The sequence below is a fragment of the Salmo salar genome, chromosome 05 (assembly GCF_965601325.2).
Source record: "Salmo salar chromosome 05, fSalSal1, whole genome shotgun sequence".
Lineage (NCBI taxonomy): Eukaryota > Metazoa > Chordata > Actinopteri > Salmoniformes > Salmonidae > Salmo > Salmo salar.
Window position 1 is genome coordinate 6,419,961 of NC_138295.1, and position 22,251 is coordinate 6,442,211.

Below are 22,251 nucleotides of genomic sequence, written 5' to 3' on the forward strand. Positions count from 1 at the left end.
CCATCACATTCAATCAATGGAAATTCTTTGAAACCTACTTCGAAAAATACATAACATTTTATTGTTGTAACACAAAATCGTGCCCACTTTGTATAAATTGATTTTTGGGCCCATAATGCAATTCTACATAAAATGGGCGTGGCTTCACTACGTTTTCAGTTTTGAAGAAAATGGCGGAAAATATGCAGCCGGAGTCTGACGAGAGCCGATACAAATTCATTGCTTTAAATAATTATGACAAATGTTAACATGTTGAGCAATGTAATAAAGTAATAACTTTTCAAATAACTTACATTACACGTTATTTTGGCTGACAATTTGTTAGCTACGCTATCCTTACGTACAGCATAGCATTACAGCAGTATTTACCGTTATGTTTGCTAGTTAGCCTAGTGGGCCAGTAACCGAAAGGTTGCTAGATCGAATACCCGACTCGACCTGACAGTTGGTAAAAATCGTCGTTCTACCAACTGTTCTTAGGCCGTTATTTGATTTTAAATAAGAACTTGTTCTTTACTGACTTGCCTAGTTAAATAAAGGTTAAATTATATAACGATATATATATATATATATCGTTAGTTGGCTAATAATACGTCGAACTTGCCATATTAACTATATGCTAACACGGACTTGACAATGGAAATTGTTAATTCTGGCCATCTACTCCGAATCAGAGAGAGATGTTCAGGAGGATAGTTCAGAGAGAACGTCTGATAACATGAAAACAGCTTGCTGGGGCGAGTAAAATGGTCTGAACTATCCTAGAGCGAACTATACGAACTGGCATTCCAGATTGAATTTATGAACACACGCGAAATCGTAAAACCTGTAGCTGGTAATATGTTACCCAAACAAACTCGCAAGAGGTTGCATAGCAACAGCATCAACTTCCGGTAAACAGGCGAAGTGCTAGTTACAGTGTTCGCTTACAGTATACTCAAAACAACTAACAGTATGTAGTATACCAATAGTATGTAGTATATACTCAAGTATACCGTATAATAGTATGGGTATTAAAACACAGCTCATATTTTCTTTTTTTGGGCAAAATGCCATTTATTTTCAGCATTTTCAGTCGACGTTTGATTTCAGCGACGCGCCCCAACAGGCAGTAAATACGTCACTGGTGCGCGCCCTGTTTCTTCCTTTCTCTCGTCCTAAAGATGGCGGCAGGGGTGAGTAAGATGGAGAGATGCCTTGTCACTTAATTGTTATTTGCTTTTCAGCAACCATCTGTACAAAATCGCCCCCATCCGTCCACTTATCCATTACCCTTTAGTATATCTGACACATTTAGCCACTTTAAACGTCATTGCTATGTTTATTTTTACCTCTCATAAAGTATTCCTTGACGATGCAGCATAATAGCATTTGCGATGGTAAAATGACGCCTCTTTCCGTACCTTGTGCCACGTTGGGTTCTTCAGAGTTCGTGACGAATAATGAATGAAATTACTTGCTCTCGATTTTGTACCTCCCGCGTGTCATGGCTTATTTACAGCTTTTATTTGCAAAGTATCCAAATATTGCCATCCAGAGTCTCTGGGTAGCATACTTGTGGCTACTTAGCTAATTAGCTAGGTACCTAATGGAAAGTAGGTATCAAATTAACTAGTTTGTTTGCTGTTTGGATAGGATTGTGGTCAACTTTGGGGGTAAGCCACTACCAATGCAGGATATTCATTTTGATAGCCAAAGCATCTTTGTGATCCGCAAGTGATGTGCCTTAATGACTTGGCATAACTTTGACTTTAGGAAGCTCAGTAGCCAATGCAAGGAAGTGAAATTTAAAGGGGTGTAACCTCTGCCTGCATTGGTTGTAATAATAAACATATCGGCCGATAAGGCTTACATATCCTGTACATTCCCAACACCAAGGGTCTAAGTGGGTTGCTTGTTCTATAGCTGTTGTGAGATATTAGGAATACATTTTTGGCACTGGAATTGCAAACAAATAGTTAAGCTGTTTTACTGACATCCCCCTGATGTATTTTGGCTATGCATTATTAAAAATGTTTTTACCAGCAATCAGCTTCTAGGCTAGCCCAAAGCCTGACAGATGGCGATATTCAGTCGTTTCATCTTACCGTCCAAAGTTAATGTATTCAGCTGGCTATACGCCCCTATCCCCCGTGGTTAGCACATAAAACATCCATTCCGTGACTAATATCTAGGAATGCAAGTCTCGGATGTTGCGTATTGACTTCAGCCAATCGGGCTGCAGCAGGCTGTTTACCACTGGCGAAACGCAGGGCACATCATAAGGAAGTAGCATTAGCTTAAAATGTTGGTAAACTATTAGGCTATTTCTTCACATTATAAGCGCAGCAATGAGCACAGGACAGTAGGCTATAAGTGCACATTTTCCAAAATGCTATCAATTTGCTGGAACACTAATTCTCAAAATAGACTGCAAATGTGATGCCTTTTAGTGCATTATTATAAAGGTTTTTTTTTTAATGGTGAAAATTATTTTCCCCAAATTTGGTATTTGACTGCGGTCATGACTCCTGACCAGTGACCGTAACAGCCCAAAGTAGGACTAGGCTTTTTATCTGTGGCTGGGAAAACTGTCCCATACTGTAGGGTGTCTACACACTGCCCCAAGTGGTTGAAAACCAGATTTCATTAAATTTCACTTCTTTGTGTTATAAAATACATTTTTTACCAAGACAAATATAATTATTCATGTTCTGAATTGTTGAGTGCCATCTTTCTCTAACTCATCAACATTATATATAAAAAAAAAAGTAGAATTTGGTAACCTAATACAAACGTTAATAATCACAGAGCGGCGCTGCTTTCTCACAGTCTTGAGGATTTTACATGTTGTGGTTAACGTCTGCAAAGTTGTTTCCTCAGGTCGCTGAATTAACATGACACGAGCTGAATTCAATGCAAAAGGCTATGAAAATAAAAAGCTTGCTGTACGCTCAGTGCTCCGTTGACATTTTACAGAGATGGGCTTGTTTTTGTGAGAAATCGTTGAAAAAAGAACAGGAATTTGGCATTAATATGAAAGGCGTATGCTAAATTATTAAAATACAATTGAATTTTTTTTATTTGCCTTTTATTTAAGTATTTTATTTAACTTGAGGCTGCAGGGTAGCCTAGTGGTTAGAGCGTTGGACTAGTAATCGAAAGGTTGCAAATTCAAATCCCCAAGCTGACAAGGTACTGTTAGAAACCACTAGTTATGTAACTACTAGTGATTCTACTAGTAAGTGATTCTACTAGTAGTTCCTGCCTAAACCACTACCTGGATCTAGAAGCACTACTGTGTACAGGGTTTTTCTTCCCCATTTAATATAGTTGTGATGGTTCTCTCTCTCCTCCCTTCCGTAGACTCTGTACACGTATCCAGAGAACTGGAGAGCCTTCAAGGCTCAAATTGCAGCCCAGTACAGCGGTGCACGCCTCAAGGTACTACATGTTTAAACCTACCGTATCATATTTATTTATTCTTATTGCCCTGTGATTTGTTATTAAATGTTGTATTTATATTGTTTTTACTACGGCTGTAACGATGACAACGTAACTCTGTTTACACAAGTAGCCCAATTCAGATCATTTGCCACCAATTTGTAATTTGACCGATCAGCTCTATTGGGCAAAAGATAAGAATTGGACTGCCTGAGTAAACGCAGCCTAATTTCTCTTGGGATGAATAAAGTATCATCTCGTCTCTCTTAAGGTGGCCAGCAGCGCCCCTGCCTTCACCTTCGGGCAGACGAACCGTACCCCCGCCTTCCTCAACAACTTCCCCTTGGGCAAGGTCAGTTTCTGTATCCATTTTGTAATGTGATCCATCTGAAATAGCACCCTATTCCCTACACTGTGCACTACTTTTGACCAGGGTCTTATATAGGAAATAGGGTGCCACTTGGGATACTGCCATGGTTTACCTTGTACACATCCTTGAACTTGGATGATAAGATGTTGTATTGTCTGTGTTAGCAGCGCTATATTCCCAAAAATAGTTTGTATGATGCAATGATGTTTTGAATTTCTTCACCTGAAATAATCATGAAGTTTTATTGAGCTTTTTAACCCTGAGCATCAGATGTAAACATTGGCTATTGGTTGGTGTCTCCCAACTAGGGACAGGTGTTGAAAAGGGACTCCCAATTAATCAAATAAATAAATGACTGACTCTGTTTTCCTTTTTAAACTGTTCCCCCTCGCCAGGTTCCAGCTTTTCAGGGCGATGACGGCTTCTGTCTTTTCGAGAGTAATGCCATTGCTCACTACCGTAAGTCTGCTTTTCACATCCCGTCTTTTTCTGAGTCTGGAGTAGACAAATGGGACCCTATTCTCTATATAGTGCACTACTGTTGACCCAGGTGCCATAGGGCAGTGTTCGCTCAAAAGTCAGGTCTGCTGAGCGCAAACTTGGAACGTTGTGAAAATTCTGTGCAACTTCCGGTGTGCGTTTACCGTGAACACAGGCTGTACCAGCTTTAAGTTAGTGGCCATCCATCCCATAACATTTTAACATGGAAATAGCTATTCTATCATTCAGCCTACAGTAGCAGCCAATGTGGGGTGTTCAATGTAGGCCAACATTCCATGAGACTTTTGAAAAAAAACACATGCAGAGCCTGACATTAACCTGATTATCCACTTGTCCTTCAGATAAGGAGGTGACTGAAAAATGTTGTAGTTGATGCAAGAAACAAAATAAAATGCATTATTCCCATACCATTATTACAGAGAATCAGAGAATGTATGCTACTCTCTGCCTATTGGCTACTTGGCTCATTCAAGCCTGTCTCAAAATAAATCACTTCCCCTTTGAGGCAAAAGAAAAAGCTCTTTACCTGACTCGCTTTTCAAAGATGGCTAGAAATGCACACGTTTTGTGTTCTTGTTGGAAGCAACCACTCCACCATTGCTGACTACAAATTATCTATAACTGGGCTAATAACTCAAAGTAGCAAAGGATATGAACAAAATGTGCATGTGGCTACATGCAGCTCTTCCTTTGATCTCAAAACAAGCACATCTACTCACAACTGCTCATGCTGTAAACACAGTCCAGTTCTAAGTAAATGACACAGATCCATATATGGCACTGGTCTATTTGCATATAGGCCTACTGCAGCTCTGATTGGTTATGGCACACCGGTCTGTAGAGTACATGCTTAGTTGCTCAATAGAATTCTATTCCGATTCGTTCTGCCTACAACCCAAAATCTTTTGCGTAATTAGCTTTGCGTACTAAGTCTTGTGTAGTTTTGTTTCAGTATGTTGGATTGAAACTGACTAATATTGCGTTGATTCAATCACAATTCCCACAGTAAAGGGACATGTTGATAGTGTTAACTAATGGGGGAAAACTCTGAACTTCACTCCATTTTCTAATCTCTTGCTTCTCTGTGGGTGGGGTGGGGGGGCAGATATTTCATCTGCGAACTCATCTTAGAGGGAACATTGTCCATACGGTAGTGTACTATATAGGGAATATGGCCCTGGTCTAAAGTAGTGCACTATATTGGGACTAGGCGTTATGTACTCTAGCCCTAAAATAATCATATTTAATTTACAGTTAAGACCTGAAGCTAGTTCAATTGGACACTAGGCGTTATGTACTCTAGCCCTTCTACATTTTCTGTGGACTAAAAGTGCCTGAAGATGGATTGTTTTGATCCTTACATTTTTTTAAATTTATTTAACTTTTATTTAACTAGGCAAGTCAGTTGACCTCTCTAGGGGGTGTGGGACGCTAGCGTCCAGTGAAATTGCAGAGCGCCAAATTCAAAAACAGAAATACTCATTATAAAAATTCATGAAACATACAAGTGTTATACATCGGTTTAAAGATTAACTTCTTGTTAATCCAACCACAGTGTCAGATTTCAAAAAGACTTTACGGCGAAAGCAAACCATGCGATTATCTGAACAGCACCCAGCAGACAAATCATTTAAACAGTAACCAGACAAGTAACAAAAGTCAGAAATGGCGATAAAATTTATCACTTACCTTTGATCTTCATATGGTTACTCACAAAACTCCCAGTTACCCCAACATTTTTCGTTTTGTTCGATCAAGTCCCTCTTTATATCCAAAAACCTCAGTTTTGTTAGCTCGTTTTGTTCAGTAATCCACTGTCTCAAACAACATCCGGTGAAATTGCGGAGCGTGAAACTCAACAAAACAAATTCTCATAATAAACATACATAAAAGGTAAAAATGTTATACACCAGCTTAAAGATAAACTTCTTGTTAATCCAACCGCTGTGTCAGATTTCAAAAAGGCTTTACGGCGAAAGCAAACCATGCGATTATCTGAGAACAGCGTCCAGCAGACAAATCATTAAACAGTTAGCAGCCAAGAAGAGGAGTAACAAGTCAGAAATGGCGATAAAATGTATCCCTTACCTTTGATCCTCATATGGTTGCACTCCCAAGACTCCATGTTACACAATAAATGTTTGTTTTGTTCGATTATGTCTTAAAACCAACCTTTTGTTGGTGCGTTTTGTTCAGTAATCCAATGGAACAAAGCGCGTTCACAACACACAGATGAAAAATGTAAGAAGTACCATAAAAGTTCGTAGAAACATGTCAAACGATGTTTATAATCAATCCTCAAGGTTGTTTTTGTCATAAATAATCGATCATATTTCAACCGGACAATAACTTCAATAGAAAAGGAAAAACAAGAAAGGCACGCTCCCGGTCGCACGCTCCCGGTCACACGCTGGACTCATGTCTGGAAATTTCCACTGTCCTCCCATTGAAAGTGCTGTTTCTCCCTCATTTTTCAGAGAAAGGCCTGAAACGATGCCTAAAGACTGGCCACATGTTGTGGAAGCCATAGAGATTGTGAACTGGGTCATAAGTCTTTGTATGGTTGATACGCTTTCAATGGAAAAACAGCCAATTCAAAATAAAAGCATTTCCTGGATGGATTTTCCTCAGGTTTTTGCCTGTCATATCAGTTTTGTTATACTCATAGACATTATTTTAACAGTTTTGGAAACTTTAGTGTTTTTTTATCCAAATCTACCAATTATATGCATATCCTAGCTTCTGGACCTGAGTAGCAGGCAGTTTACTTTGGGCACGCTTTTCAACCAAAATTCCGAATGCTGCCCCCTACCCTAGTGAGGTTAAGAACAAATTCTTATTTACATTGACAACCCACTGTTCCCCAGTAGGCTAAGTGCCTTGTTCAGGGGCAGAACGACAGATTTTTTATTTTGTCAGCTTGGGGCATTCGAACCAGCAACCTTTCGGTTACTGGCCCAACGCTCTAACCACTAGGCTACCTGCAGACGGGTGGCCAGCTACCCTCGTCCTCCTCGATAGCTGCCCTCATGCAGGGTTAGGTTTCCAACTGCCCTAATTCATCACCTGAATATTGGCTGCATCGGGTGTTTGTCTGGGGATGCAACCTTGGTCTTCAGCCCCATTCTCCATCCTTCTTCCAGTGTACATTTGCACACTTTCTCACATGGATTTAACAAGGTTGGAGAGAATTGGGACTCGACCCAAGCCTGTTTAGCCAATATCAAACCAGAGGTCTCATTATCAATATCTGATATGCATAGCTAGATCTGCTATCATCAAAAATGCATACCCAAAATCCACGTGACATTTATAAAAAAAATCTAATCTCAATAGTTTTTATGCAGACCGTCATCGAGGCTGAGCCTGCAGTGGCTCACTCCCTCCGTAGTGACTCGGTAGTGTCCTCTCCTGTAGTGTCTAGTAGAGAATGGAGGTGGGTTGAGGCCTGTAAAATTTGTTTTTAACTTGAAGCCATGCGATTCTGATGCATTTTAATAATATTCATTCAGTTAGAGTAATGAAGAGATAATCTGGCTGCCCTGTTTTGAACCATTTGGAGGTTTTTTTATATCGTTCTTTGCTGCAGATGACCGTATAACCAGACAGTACTCTAATTGTGATAGGACCAGGGATTGACCATATAACTGGACAGTACTCTAATTGTGATAGGACCAGGGATTGACCATATAACTGGACAGTACTCTAAGTGTGATAGGACCAGGGATTGAATCACCTGATACAGAGTGCTAGATGTTACATATTCTGAGAGAATTTTTGCAACAGTAATTCCCTTACCCATCTTAATAACAATGTTATCTATATGTTCTGACCATGATAAAGCTGCATCCAATATGACACCTTGTAGTTTAGTTTTTTTCACTTGCTCTACATGTGTTCTATTCATCAACAAATTCAATTGGGGATCGTCAGCAAGCATATATCTAGAACCAAATGCAATACATTTAGTTTTAGAAATGTTCAACACCAATTTGTTCATATCAACCCACTCAGACACCATTCTTGGTTCACTGCTCAGTATGTCTGTTAGCTCATTAAATTCTGATGTTGCGCTATACGTTCTAGAGTAATCAGCATATGTTACCACTCTTGCTTTGTTCATTACTGAAGGTAAATCATTAGAAAAGTAGAGAAGTGGGCCTAGGCAGATTCCTTGAGGAACACCACAGTGTATGTCTTTACTATTTGAAAAGCTACCATTAAAGAACACTTTTTGCCTTCTCTTGGATAGATGGCTTTCCATCCAGGATAGAGCTGCATCCTTAAAACCATAACATTTGAGTTTTCCTAGTAACAGTTCATGATTAATTACATAGAAAGCAGCACTGGAATCCAGCAACACTGCACCAACTAACTTCCTATCATTCATACTCTTTAACCAATCATCTGTCATTTGTGCTAAGGCCGTACTCGCAAAATGCCCTTCTTTGTATGCATACTGGAAACCAGTTATCAGACCACTACATGAGAAATAATCCTTGATTTGTACAGATATAATTTACTTAACACAGGCAGCAAGTTTATAGGCTGACTATTAGAACCAGTGAATGCAGATTTTTTTTATCCTTAGGTAGTGGAATAACCTTTGACTCTTGCCAGACTTCTGGGCACACCCCATACATCAAGCACTTATTAAAAATATGAGAGATTCTAAGCAAATTGGTGTCCAGATTATCTGTACCAGGTGCCTTGTCATCTGAAAGAGACAACAGCATCCTATCAACGTCTTCCCTTTCTACTTGTCGAAATTCAAACCTGCAGCTTCTCCTTCATGATACAATCTTTTATAAGGGTATATGGCCATGGAGCCATCAGTTGGAATCATAGCATTCCTCAACTTGTCCACTTTGCCTGTTAAATATTAAAGTAGTTTGCGATGTAGTGTGGTTTTGTAATAAATATACCCTCTGATTCAATAAAAGAGGCAGACATGTTTGAATTTCCCTACCCGTAATAGCGTTCAACGTTCTCCATTTTTTTCCCCCATCACCCTTTACTTCATCAATTTTGTGCTGATAGAATCCCTTCTTCTTTCCTTTGTTTAGATGGTCACAAGATTTCTTAATTTACAATAACTTTGCTCATCAAACAAAGTACTAGATTTATCTGCTACTTTTCTGGCATCAAGTTGAATTATTAAATTTCTCAGCTCATCATCAATCCACGGGGCACCGTTTGACCTCACAGTGCATTTTCTTAAAGGGGCGTGCTTATCAGCTATACTCGTAAATAATTTCATAAACAAATTTAGTGACATTTCAGGATCATCCTTACAACACACTTCTAACCATTGAACATTCTTAATCTCATCCACAAATGAGTCCTGATTTGAACCCTCTGTAGGACCTGCGGTAGATTTATTTCAGGGCCAGACTTTGGTATTTTAGTTTTCCTTGTGAGTTCAACCAAGTTATGATCACTGTAACCTAGTGCAACTGATACAGCTTTAGAACAACGTTCAGCCATGTTAGTAAAAATGTGATCGATACAAGTTGATGGTGTAATACCAGACCTATTAGTGAACACTCTGGTTGGTAATGTCATAACTTGGGTCAGGTTACATTCAGTTGCAACAGAATCTTCGGACAGTTTGTATTCAAAAAAATCCATATTCGTATCTCCCCAAAAAATATATTTCCCTATTTTCATCAGATACCTTATCCAACATTTTGCAAATTCCATCAAGATATTTCACATCAGCACTAGGTGGCCTATAGCAGCAACCAACTAGTATAGGTTTTAAATGTGGTCAATACACCTGTACCCATAGCGCCTCTAATCCATTCAACATTAAGTCCGTACGTTGTTTTATTGGAATATGACTCTGGATGTGAACTGCAACTCCACCCCCATATCTATGTCTGTCCCTCCTGAACAAATTGTATCCATGTATAGAGATCTCAGCATCCTCAAAAGAAGAGTCCCAAGTGAGTCTCTGATATTACCAATACATGAATATTGTTTGACTGCACTAGACAGTATATTTCATGAATTTTGTTCCTTTAAACTGCGTATATTCAAGTGAGCAATTAACAGACCTTTCTTTGGTAGATTTACAGTATATGTCCAAACATAAATCAGTAGTTGGAATCTGAGAGAGATACTCAGTGTGTTTATGCGGGGCTGAAATTACTCGTCTGTCGCTCCTCCTAACTCCCATGGGAGGGAGGGTGAACAGTCAGTTTGTCATACCTCAGATGTGCTGTGTCACCTCGTTCTCTTGCAGCCTTCATGGCTGGTATTAGTTCCTTTCTTCTTTGACGGACTGAATCTGAGAAATCCTCATTGATGAAGATGAAGGAACCTTTTAAGGCGTTTGGCTTTTTCAAAGACTGCAAGCTTATCCTTGAACCTGAGGAATGTCACTACAATTGGCCTGGGTCTGGCTCCATTCTCACCACTAGTGACCCCTGGTTTCCTAGACCGGTGAGCACGTTCCAGCTCTACCTGTTGATCCAATTGTCGCTCCTCATAAAAAAAAAACAGCTTTTGAACTTTGACCTCTGATTCAGCCCATGTCTCACTTCGGCGCTCCTGGATTCCATCTATTACAAGATGATTACTCCTGGATTCTCCATCCAGGTAATCAGCCTTCCCAGACATGTTCTGGAGACCCTCCCTGACTGGTGATTTCATTCCGCATAGAGGAACAATTTCTGGAAAGTGTATCCTGTGTGGTTTTCAATACATCCACATCCTTCTGTGTGAACTGAAGGCTTGTTTTAATGTCTTGTACATCTTTAGTTAGGTCATCCAGCCGTTGGTAGAATCCATTATCGTTTGTATGAAGCTTTTAAAGTTATTTTCCTGCTGAAGTATCATTTCCTTATCGGAAACTTTCTGCTTCTCCAAGAGTTCATGTACCTTCCCAGCAGAGATGTAATCCTCGTCTTTTTTCGGAGGCGTGATAGTAGGACGAGCCCTCTATTCACTCCGTGAAATGAGACACGCCAGCAGAAAACTCTATAAATCGGTGATCTTTAAACCGAGACAAATTGAAATCGGTGGTCCTAGCCACAAGGGCTAACAGCTTAGCGTGCTTGGTATCCAGCTTAGCGTGCTTGGTATCCAGCTTAGCGTGCTTGGTATCCAGCAATAGTAGCCCAGGTTGTCTAGCTTTATAGCTAGCAGCTAGGCTAGCTGCTTTGCCAATGTATTACCACCTTGTTTGAGCTAGGATCCCTGGACATATATCAGCGGTCCCAGCGTTAACGCTAACTGCGTCTCAGGATCCAGATTTGAATAGGAAAACTACTGTAAAATTTTATCACCTGAAGTGTATTGTTAAAGTAAAACAAAGCGAGTTTCTATTCTTCTACTGTGCGAGATGGCGGTGTTAAACTCTTATGCTTAAATGCTGAAATCATTGAAGGGGGTGGGACTACTACTGTTAGCAAACAGTTAACATAACACTTGAATCTTTTTCCTTATCAATGGCAACTGTTTAGATGGTTGACATGCTCTTGACCCAAGTTAGTAGTTCCATCCTTAGGATTGGAGACTCAATTTCCCTGGTACAGCACTGTCGTGTTTTATAAGGAGTAACAGCAGTGCTTCAGTGGGAAAGCCCTACTGGTAGAGTATCTGCTCTGATCCTTGATACAAGTCATGACTGGACTGTGTTTTCTAAGGCCAATGGGGCTGGAATGTCCACCAAATCGCCATATCCACCTTTTTTTGTTGTTGTTGTAAACATGGATCGAAAAGATACAGATCATGCAGCACTTTACTTGGATTCACTGCCCTTTGGGACGGCATTACCTTGTTAAGATCTGTGCCCACATTCTCATCGTATGTACTGTCTTCTCCTCCAGTGAGCAATGAGGCCCTGCGTGGCAGCAGTCCCCAGGCCCAGTCCCAGGTGCTTCAGTGGGTAAGCTTTGCTGATGCTGAAATTATCCCTCCAGCCTCTGCGTGGGTCTTCCCTACCTTGGGAATCATGCAGTTCAACAAACAGGTATGTACTGTTTATCACTGTATACTGATGGTCTTTCTGGGTGCTTTCCAGCTACTGGAATTACACTGTAGATGATCAGATATCACAACCATTGTGGGAAATTAACCTTTTTAATCTAAATTAATCTACCAGCCACTCAGATTGTTTATCAGCAAAATATTTATTATTTTTCGCTTACTTTATGTAGCTAGCTAACAAATTCATGCATTTGCCTAATTCTCCCTGATTTAGAAGATAATGTTGCACAAGCAACATGCTAATATAAGCCTACAGCAGCACTGGTATCAGGCTATATTGCCTAGCTAAGTGTGCTCTGACTCAGTACATTGTATTAGCTAGCCAGCTAACTAGCGATTTAGCATTAGTCTAATACGGATTTATTTTCGCCACAACATGCTAAAAAAAAAGACAGACTAGCTGTTTGCAGAAATCCTGCTTTCTGGAATATTCCACTGGGTACAAATGCTATTTGTTTTGTTAAACATCTGAATACTGAGGTCTGCTCTCTGGGGGGTTTTAGTACTGAGGTCTATCATGACGGACTGCTCTCTGAGGGGCTCTAGTACTGAGGTCTATCGTGACGGACTCCTCTCTGGGGGGGCTCTAGTACTGAGGTCTATCCTGATGGACTCCTCTCTGGGGGGCTCTAGTACTGAGGTCTATCGTGACGGACTCCTCTCTGCGGGGGGCTCTAGTACTGAGGTCTATCATGACGGACTCCTCTCTGAGGGGGCTCTAGTACTGAGGTCTATCATGACGGACTCCTCTCTTTAACCCTGTGGGATATTACTGCAGGACATAACTAATAATATTTACCTACAAATTTACCAAAGTAGTTTTAAAGTTCACCTCTTCCTCTAGTTTTATTTACATTATTCTAGAAGTTATTTAATGTAAACTTTCTCCAGGCCTTCATAGCCTATCGTCTATTTGGGCTATAACACAGATATCTCCACTGTGATCTTACATTTTGGGGGGGGGGGGGGGTGTGCTAACCATCCCAATTTGGTTGTAACGTTCACACCCATAGTCTGTATTGCTGTTAACATTCTCTAGGTGTTGTGAGAGATACATTAAGTCACATACTATAGCAATCATCTGAGATGTGCTGCATGAACATTTTAAAATGATCAACGTAACTTCACACTGGTAGTATAACATAGAAATGTGTTTAGGTGACTAATGCTAAGTGTCTTAGGAGCTAACTTATCTGTTCTGGTTAAAGGTTACTCTGCTCAATGCTCAAATCGTTGCTATGTCTCTCACCCTGTAGCCTCTAGACTTGCACAATGTAATGTATCCATTGTAAATGTAATGCATTGCGTCGTCCCGTCCCCCCCCCAGGCAACAGAGCAGGCCAAGGAGGAGGTAAAGAAGGTTCTGTCTGTCCTCAACCATCACCTCAACACCAGGACCTTCCTGGTTGGAGAGAGAGTCAGCCTGGCTGATATCAGCGTGGCCTGCAGCATGATCTGGCTCTATAAACAGGTTTGATATTCTGTTTTACTGTTATGACAACAAATACCTAGGGGCTTCATGTCCTCTGACTTAGTCTAGGTGGGCGTTTCCATATCCATTCCTCAAAGTACCTCTTGAACTGCACACATTTTGCTTCAGTTAACTAACATAGGCTGTGTCTCAAATTGGCTCCCTATTAAGTGCACTTTATATAGAGAAGTGTTCCATTAGGGTTTACCAGAGACAGTAACCCTAGTGATGGACTACAACACACTAGTGTTCCATTCAGGATGGTTTACCAGAGACAGTAACCCTAGTGATGGACTAGAACAGACTAGTGTTCCATTCAGGATGGTTTACCAGAGACAGTAACCCTAGTGATGGACTAGAACACGCTAGTGTTCCATTCAGGATGGTTTACCAGAGACAGTAACCCTAGTGATGGACTAGAACACACTAGTGTTCCATTCAGGATGGTTTACCAGAGACGGTAACCCTAGTGATGGACTAGAACAGACTAGTGTTCCATTCAGGATGGTTTACCAGAGACAGTATAACCCTAAAACACACTCAATGGAGATTGGGAAAAAAAAGAATGAAAGGGTTTTGAATCCAGGACTAGGCTTAATCTGGGTCCGGGAAACTGGCCGATATGGCTTTGATGTCTTATGACTTAGCCTAGGTTAGTATTTCTCTAGTCATTCCTCGAGGCAGAACCCGTATGACTACACATATCACCTCTATCTACAAACTTGACCAATGTATGGGAAACATTAGCCTAAATGCTGCATCTTTTGTTTAGAGTAGTGGAGCTGTCCGCGTGTCTTTTAATTGTCCCTCTCCTCCTCCTGTAGGTCCTTGAGCCTTCCTTCCGCCAACCTTTCCCCAACGTGACCCGCTGGTTCCAGACCTGCGTGAACCAGCCCCAGTTCAAGACCGTGCTCGGAGAGGTCAAGCTCTGCGACAAGATGGCTCAGTTTGATCGTAAGGACCAACTGTAGAAGAAGGGATTCTTCCACGTGTTCTAGTTCCATTATATAAAACATTTTGTTTTCTTTGATGCATCGTGTTGGATTTTCTGCACATTTGACACATTTTGATAGATGTCTAAATGAAAAATAATTGGGAGTTTGTTTTCATGGAGAAGATTTGAAAGGTTTATATCAAGTAATTTGTCACCCACCCAAGACCGTACTATCATGACAGAGGCCTCCCCCTCGTTGTGAAATCTAATCCTTGGGAGAATGACACAGGACTTTGGCACAGGTTAAAGTAGACCCAATCTACAATAATCTGACTAGAAGACCTGGGACAATAGTTGATATATTATGAGCTGTGCCTGTACGTCCCTCTTCAAGCACTGATGTATGCTAATATTGTGGTCTAATGGTACTAACGTTTGTTTTCATGTTGAAAGATGCAAACACAAGGAAACGCTCGGTGTAGTACACTACACTGGATTTGTTATTGAATGTCTTTATTCTCCAGCCAAAAAGTTCACTGACATGCAGCCCAAGAAAGACGGCCTTCCCAAGAAAGACACCCCTCCCAAGAAAGAGAAAGCTGGAAAGGAGGCAAGCAAACCTCAGGAGAAGAAGGAGAAGAAGAAGAAGGAAGAGAAGGAAGCTGCCCCTGCTGAGGAGGAAATGGACGAGTGTGAAGCAGCTCTGGCTTCAGAACCCAAAACAAAGGACCCTTTCGCTCACCTGCCAAAGAGGTACATCATATTTCCACATGCATCAGACCTGAGGGTTATACTTGCGAAGCTGGATTAATGAGTTAGCCAGCAAATTTTTGTAATCTTGTGTATTTGTATTGTTATATTTATAAATTGTGGTGATGTAGGGCTCCCTCATAAAATAGATATCAATGAGACTCCCTGCAAAAAAAAAAAAAAAAAACTTTAGCTTTCTTAATGAACCAGAAAATCTAAAGTTATTTTGGGTTGTTTATCCAAGTTAGCTGGCTAACTCATTGATTCAAAAAGGGGGTATATTGTAAAGCTGGATCAATGAGTTAGCCAGGTAACTTTGATTAGCAACCAGAAATAACTATAGATTTTCTGGTTCGTTTAAAAAAGCCAATCTTTAACCTTCTTTTAAACACCTTTGAGGACTGGGGGCTGTTCCAGAAGGCTGGATCACTGAGTTGTCCAGCTGTCCAAAGTTGCTTGAAATAACTGAATCGTTTTTGAGGAATAGACTTAAAATTATCATGGCGTAATTATCTTCTACATATGTAGCTTTTTTTCTTTTTTAAAGGACCAATGCTGCCGTTTTTATCTCGATATCAAATCATTTCTGGGTAACAATTAAGTACCTTACTGTGATTTTGTTTTCAATTGAAAGGGCCAAAAATGAACAAAACTAGCTTTGTAGCAAAGAGTAATTTCTCAAGCAAGGAATGTTTGAGTGGGTGGCAGATGAGATGTTATTGGCAGAGAGTTTTGCAGTTCTTTCTTATTGTTTTATTAACTAATTTAATGCTTGGTGATGTCACCAGGCAGGCCACAACTCCACAACTCCATCACACCAAAACAGGCTGACATTTCAGGCTTTTTTTCCCCAAACACTTCCTACACTAAAAGGGCATTAATATGTTCAAAATGTCACTGTTATTCCAACCTCAGTGTGGAACTGCAGTGTTTGTGTAAATATAAAACGCAGGAAAATCACGCTTTTGACAACCAAAAATCCCCTTTTAATCAACCATAAAATCCTAAATTACATGTGGCTATAAATTAGTTGAATAATAATCCTGCTTTCTGGAATACTCCACTTGGTTAAAAACCTGAGGTTTATCCTGATGGACGCCTCTCTGTGGGCTCTAGTACTGAGGTCTATCCTGATGGACTCCTCTCTGTGGGCTCTAGTACTGAGGTCTATCCTGATGGACTCCTCTCTGTGGGCTCTAGTACTGAGGTCTATCCTGACGGACTCTGTGGGCTCTAGTACTGAGGTCTATCCTGATGGACTCCTCTCTGTGGGCTCTAGTACTGAGGTCTATCCTGATGGACTCCTCTCTGTGGGCTCTAGTACTGAGGTCTATCCTGATGGACTCCTCTCTGTGGGCTCTAGTACTGAGGTCTATCCTGATGGACTCCTCTCTGTGGGCTCTAGTACTGAGGTCTATCCTGATGGACTCCTCTCTGTGGGCTCTAGTACTGAGGTCTATCCTGATGGACTCCTCTCTGTGGGCTCTAGTACTGAGGTCTATCCTGATGGACTCCTCTCTGTGGGCTCTAGTACTGAGGTCTATCCTGATGGACTCCTCTCTGTGGGCTCTAGTACTGAGGTCTATCCTGATGGACTCCTCTCTCTGGGCTCTAGTACTGAGGTCTATCCTGATGGACTCCTCTCTGTGGGCTCTAGTACTGAGGTCTATCCTGATGGACTCCTCTCTGTGGGCTCTAGTACTGAGGTCTATCCTGATGGACTCCTCTCTGTGGGCTCTAGTACTGAGGTCTATCCTGATGGACTCCTCTCTGTGGGCTCTAGTACTGAGGTCTATCCTGACGGACTCCTCTCTGTGGGCTCTAGTACTGAGGTCTATCCTGACGGACTCGTCTCAGGGGGCTATTACTGCAGGACATTACTAATAATATTTTAAACTGTTTTTCGCTTTGTCATTATGGGGTGTTGTGTGTAGATGGATGAGGGAAAAACATGAATTGAATTAATCCATTTTAGAGTACGGCTGTAAAGTAAGAATGTGGAAAAAGTTGAGGGGTCTGAATACTTTCCCGAATGCACTGTATATACACTGCTCAAAAAAATAAAGGGAACACTTAAACAACACATCCTAGATCTGAATGAAAGAAATAATCTTATTAAATACTTTTTTCTTTACATAGTTGAATGTGCTGACAACAAAATCACACAAAAATAATCAATGGAAATACAATTTATCAACCCATGGAGGTCTGGATTTGGAGTCACACTCAAAATTAAAGTGGAAAACCACACTACGGGCTGATCCAACTTTGATGTAATGTCCTTAAAACAAGTCAAAATGAGGCTCAGTAGAGTGTGTGGCCTCCACATGCCTGTATGACCTCCCTACAACGCCTGGGCATGCTCCTGATGAGGTGGTGGATGGTCTCCTGAGGGATCTCCTCCCAGCCTGGACTAAAGCATCCACCAACTCCTGGACAGTCTGTGGTACAACGTGGCGTTGGTGGATGGAGCGAGACATGATGTCCCAGATGTGCTCAATTGGATTCAGGTCTGGGGAACGGGCGGGCCAGTCCATAGCATCAATGCCTTCCTCTTGCAGGAACTGCTGACACACTCCAGCCACATGAGGTCTAGCATTGTCTTGCATTAGGAGGAACCCAGGGCCAACCGCACCAGCATATGGTCTCACAAGGGGTCTGAGGATCTCATCTCAGTACCTAATGGCAGTCAGGCTACCTCTGGCAAGCACATGGAGGGCTGTGCGGCCCCCAAAAGAAATGCCACCCCACACCATGACTGACCCACCGCCAAACCGGTCATGCTGGAGGATGTTGCAGGCAGCAGAACGTTCTCCACGGCGTCTCCAGACTCTGTCACGTCTGTCACATGTGCTCAGTGTGAACCTGCTTTCATCTGTGAAGAGCACAGGGCGCCAGTGGCGAATTTGCCAATGTTGGTGTTCTCTGGCAAATGCCAAACGTCCTGCACGGTGTTGGGCTGTAAGCACAACCCCCACCTGTGGACATCGGGCCCTTATACCACCCTCATGGAGTCTGTTTCTGACCGTTTGAGCAGACACATGCACATTTGTGGCCTGCTGGAGGTCATTTTGCAGGGCTCTGGCAGTGCTTCTCCTGCTCCTCCTTGCACAAAGGCGGAGGTAGCGGTCCTGCTGCTGGGTTGTTGCCCTCCTACAGCCTCCTCCACGTCTCCTGATGTACTGGCCTGTCTCCTGATAGCGCCTCCATGCTCTGGACACTACGCTGACAGACACAGCAAACTTTCTTGCCACAGCACGCATTGATGTGCCATCCTGGATGAGCTGCACCACCTGAGCCACTTGTGTGGGTTGTAGACTCCGTCTCATGCTACCACTAGAGTGAAAGCACCGCCAGCATTCAAAAGTGACCAAAACATCAGCCAGGAAGCATAGGAACTGAGAAGTGGTCTGTGGTCCCCACCTGCTGAACCACTCCTTTATTGGGGGTGTCTTGCTAATTGCCTATAATTTCCACCTATTGTCTATTCCATTTGCACAGCAGCATGTGAAATTTATTGTCAATCAGTGTTGCTTCCTAAGTGGACAGTTTGATTTCACAGAAGTGTGATTGACTTGGAGTTACATTGTGTTGTTTAAGTGTTCCCTTTATTTTTTTGAGCAGTGTATTAACCTCTGAGTTATTAGGTGACTAGTCTCTCCCCCTGTTCTCATGATTCCTCTCTCCTCCTCCTTCCTGCAGTGCGTTTGTCATGGACGAGTTTAAGAGGAAGTACTCTAACGAGGACACGCTGACTGTAGCCGTGCCCCACTTCTGGGAACACTTTGACAAGGAGGGCTACTCCATCTGGTACGGCGAGTACAAATACCCCGAGGAGCTTACCATGACCTTCATGAGCTGCAACCTCATCATGGGTGAGATACCTACCACAGCCTTCCATAGGCTCTACAGCCATCCATACCACAGCCATCCATAGGCTCTACACCCACAGCCATTCATACCACAGCCATCCATAGGCTCTACACCCACAGCCATCCATACCACAGCCATCCATAGGCTCTACACCCACAGCCATCCATACCACAGCCATCCATAGGCTCTACACCCACAGCCATTCATACCACAGCCATTCATACCACAGCCATCCATACCACAGCCATCCATAGGCTCTACACCCACAGCCATTCATACCACAGCCATCCATACCACAGCCATCCATAGGCTCTACACCCACAGCCATTCATACCACAGCCATCCATACCACAGCCATCCATAGGCTCTACACCCACAGCCATCCATACCACAGCCATCCATAGGCTCTACACCCACAGCCATCCATACCACAGCCATCCATAGGCTCTACACCCACAGCCATCCATAGGCTCTACACCCACCCATAGGCTCTACACCCACCCATAGGCTCTACACCCACCCATAGGCTCTACACCCACCCATAGGCTCGACAGCCACCCATAGGCTCGACAGCCACATATCCACAACCTTCATGAGCTGCAACCTCATGGGTGAGATGTAGAATACAGAGAATCATAGCTCCACACGTATCAGACTCCAGCTGATCATTTCAGAAGTAGTGTGATCCATGTACGTTGTACTGTAAAGTGATGGTTATGTCAACAGTTCGTAGGGACGACTCGATAGTAAAGGTTTAACTTTCATGTTAATCTCACTTTTCACGCCGCATACAGCTGTGTATTTCGTCAAGGATTTCACATGTAGCAATTATTGTCAAAAATGTAATATTGTGAGTCTGGGGGGTACTGAGAGCTGCTTCATCTTTCAGGAATGTTCCAGCGACTTGACAAACTACGCAAGAACGGCTTTGCCAGCGTGATCCTGTTCGGCGGGAACAACGACAGTAGCATTTCTGGAATCTGGATCTTCAGAGGACAGGATTTAGCTTTCACTGTGAGTTTCTGATTCCCCTTGGGGTGGAAGGTCATTTAGTAGACAATTCTTGTCCATTATTCCCCTGTGGAATAATAAAGTTGACTGAACAGTCTTGGGGATACACTGGGGACTGGTTTCCCAGACATATATTAAGCGTAGACCAGGATTAAACATTTAAATGTTCCCTTGACCAAGCTTTTTAGTCCTGGACTGAAGTTGATCTGTGTCTGGAGAACTGGGCCTAAGGGTATCAGAGAGAATTGGGAGGTCTACTGCACTTCTGAATTGAAAACGTGCTCTTGGAGAACCATGTGCTACAACTGATCTTGTTAGTCTCACCAAGCATTTATAAACCCTACAGGTTCATTCTTCTGTCCCAATGTTGGGAATTCAATGATTGTATGCTTGCGTTCAGTTGACCACCTATCATCTCTCTCTCCCTGTGTAGCTGTCTGATGACTGGCAGATCGATTACGAGTCTTACGCCTGGCGCAAACTGGACCCCGACAGCGACGAAACCAAGACCATGGTCAAGGAGTATTTTGCTTGGGAGGGAGAATTCAAACATGTAGGAAAACCCTTTAACCAGGGCAAGTGCTTCAAGTGAGCAGCGTGGAGGATGATGGCACCATGACCCCTATACGTCCGCCGTTATACATCAACACCTTAACCTAAGGACATTCAACCACCTTAAACTGCACTTGGACCTTCTCTAACTGATCTTCAGTATGAGTGGATTGTGTCTCAATGGTCCCAACAGAAGTGGTTGTTTTGAGTTGACAAATAAACATGTTTTCCACAATGCCATTTTCTGGATTTGTTTTTTGGTGATGGAATTCCCCCCCCCCCCCCAAAAAAAAAAGTAATGGTAGATGACTTGTTTTACTTTAGATCATTTTTGTTTTGTGGCCTTGTTGTATCCCATCACCTAGCTTACCCTGTTTTTAAGCCTGAATTTCCTTTAGGTTTTAGTCTGAGTACCAGTCCCTTCCCTCCACCTTAGGATTCTCCCCAGGATTCTCCCACCACCTTAGGATTCTCCCACCACCTTAGGATTCTCCCACCACCTTAGGATTCTCCCACCTTAGGATTCTCCCACCTTAGGATTCTCCCACCTTAGGATTCTCCCTTCCCTCCACCTTAGGATTCTCCCTTCCCTCCACCTTAGGATTCTCCCTTCCCTCCACCTTAGGATTCTCCCTTCCCTCCACCTTAGGATTCTCCCTTCCCTCCACCTTAGGATTCTCCCTTCCCTCCACCTTAGGATTCTCCCTTCCCTCCACCTTAGGATTCTCCCTTCCCTCCACCTTAGGATTCTCCCTTCCCTCCACCTTAGGATTCTGCTGTGCATACAGTGGATCTGTCCCAAGTAGCGCCATATTCCCTATACTTCAAGGTTACATTTTTTTATTTAACTAGGCAAGTCAGTTAAGAACAAATAATTATTTACGATGACGGCCAAACCCAGACACCGCTGGGATGATTTTGCGCCGCCCTATGAAACCCCTTAATCACAGCTGGTTGTGATAAAGCCTGGAATTGAACCAGGGTCTGTAGTAACACCTCCAGCACTGAGATGCAGTGCCTTAGACCTTTGCGCCACTCAGGAGGGTGCTACTTTTGACCAGGGCTCATAGGGTGTATTGAGAAAAAATGTATACGATTTAATTTGCATTCATTTTATGTGCTACATGAAAATAATTTGATTTCATCTGAATACATCAAAAGGATTTAGAAGTTTCTAAATTAGTCAAATAAAGTCATTCATGTCTGGAGCTACTTTCAAAACAAAGGCTACAAAATGGTTGCTTTGGTATTTAAATGAGCAAAACTTTTTTTTGGGGGGGGGGGGGGTAGATGGGTGGGTCAAAATGGTGATGGTGCAGTATTTTTGTTTGTCCACCAGGGGACGTACAACCCCTTGGATTAGATGCACTA

The 22,251-nt window shown here is 42.3% G+C and overlaps 1 protein-coding gene and 1 non-coding gene across 2 annotated transcripts; both read left to right on the forward strand.

Moving 5' to 3' along the window:
• Nucleotides 1-1,146: 1,146 nt before the first annotated feature.
• On the forward strand, nucleotides 1,147-21,115 carry ef-1g (elongation factor 1 gamma; the record flags this gene model as incomplete). The annotated part of the gene is given in 12 exon segments (NM_001139763.1): nucleotides 1,147-1,175; nucleotides 3,346-3,423; nucleotides 3,695-3,775; nucleotides 4,189-4,252; nucleotides 12,130-12,272; nucleotides 13,617-13,760; nucleotides 14,585-14,714; nucleotides 15,219-15,447; nucleotides 19,147-19,154; nucleotides 19,156-19,319; nucleotides 20,207-20,331; nucleotides 20,762-21,115. Coding segments are annotated over 10 exon segments (933 nt in total). The 3' UTR covers nucleotides 19,200-19,319; nucleotides 20,207-20,331; nucleotides 20,762-21,115.
• Nucleotides 3,989-4,061, forward strand: LOC123743268 (small nucleolar RNA SNORD36). Its single transcript, XR_006770076.1, has one exon. It is a non-coding gene; the product is annotated as a small nucleolar RNA SNORD36 (small nucleolar RNA).
• Nucleotides 21,116-22,251: the final 1,136 nt, after the last annotated feature.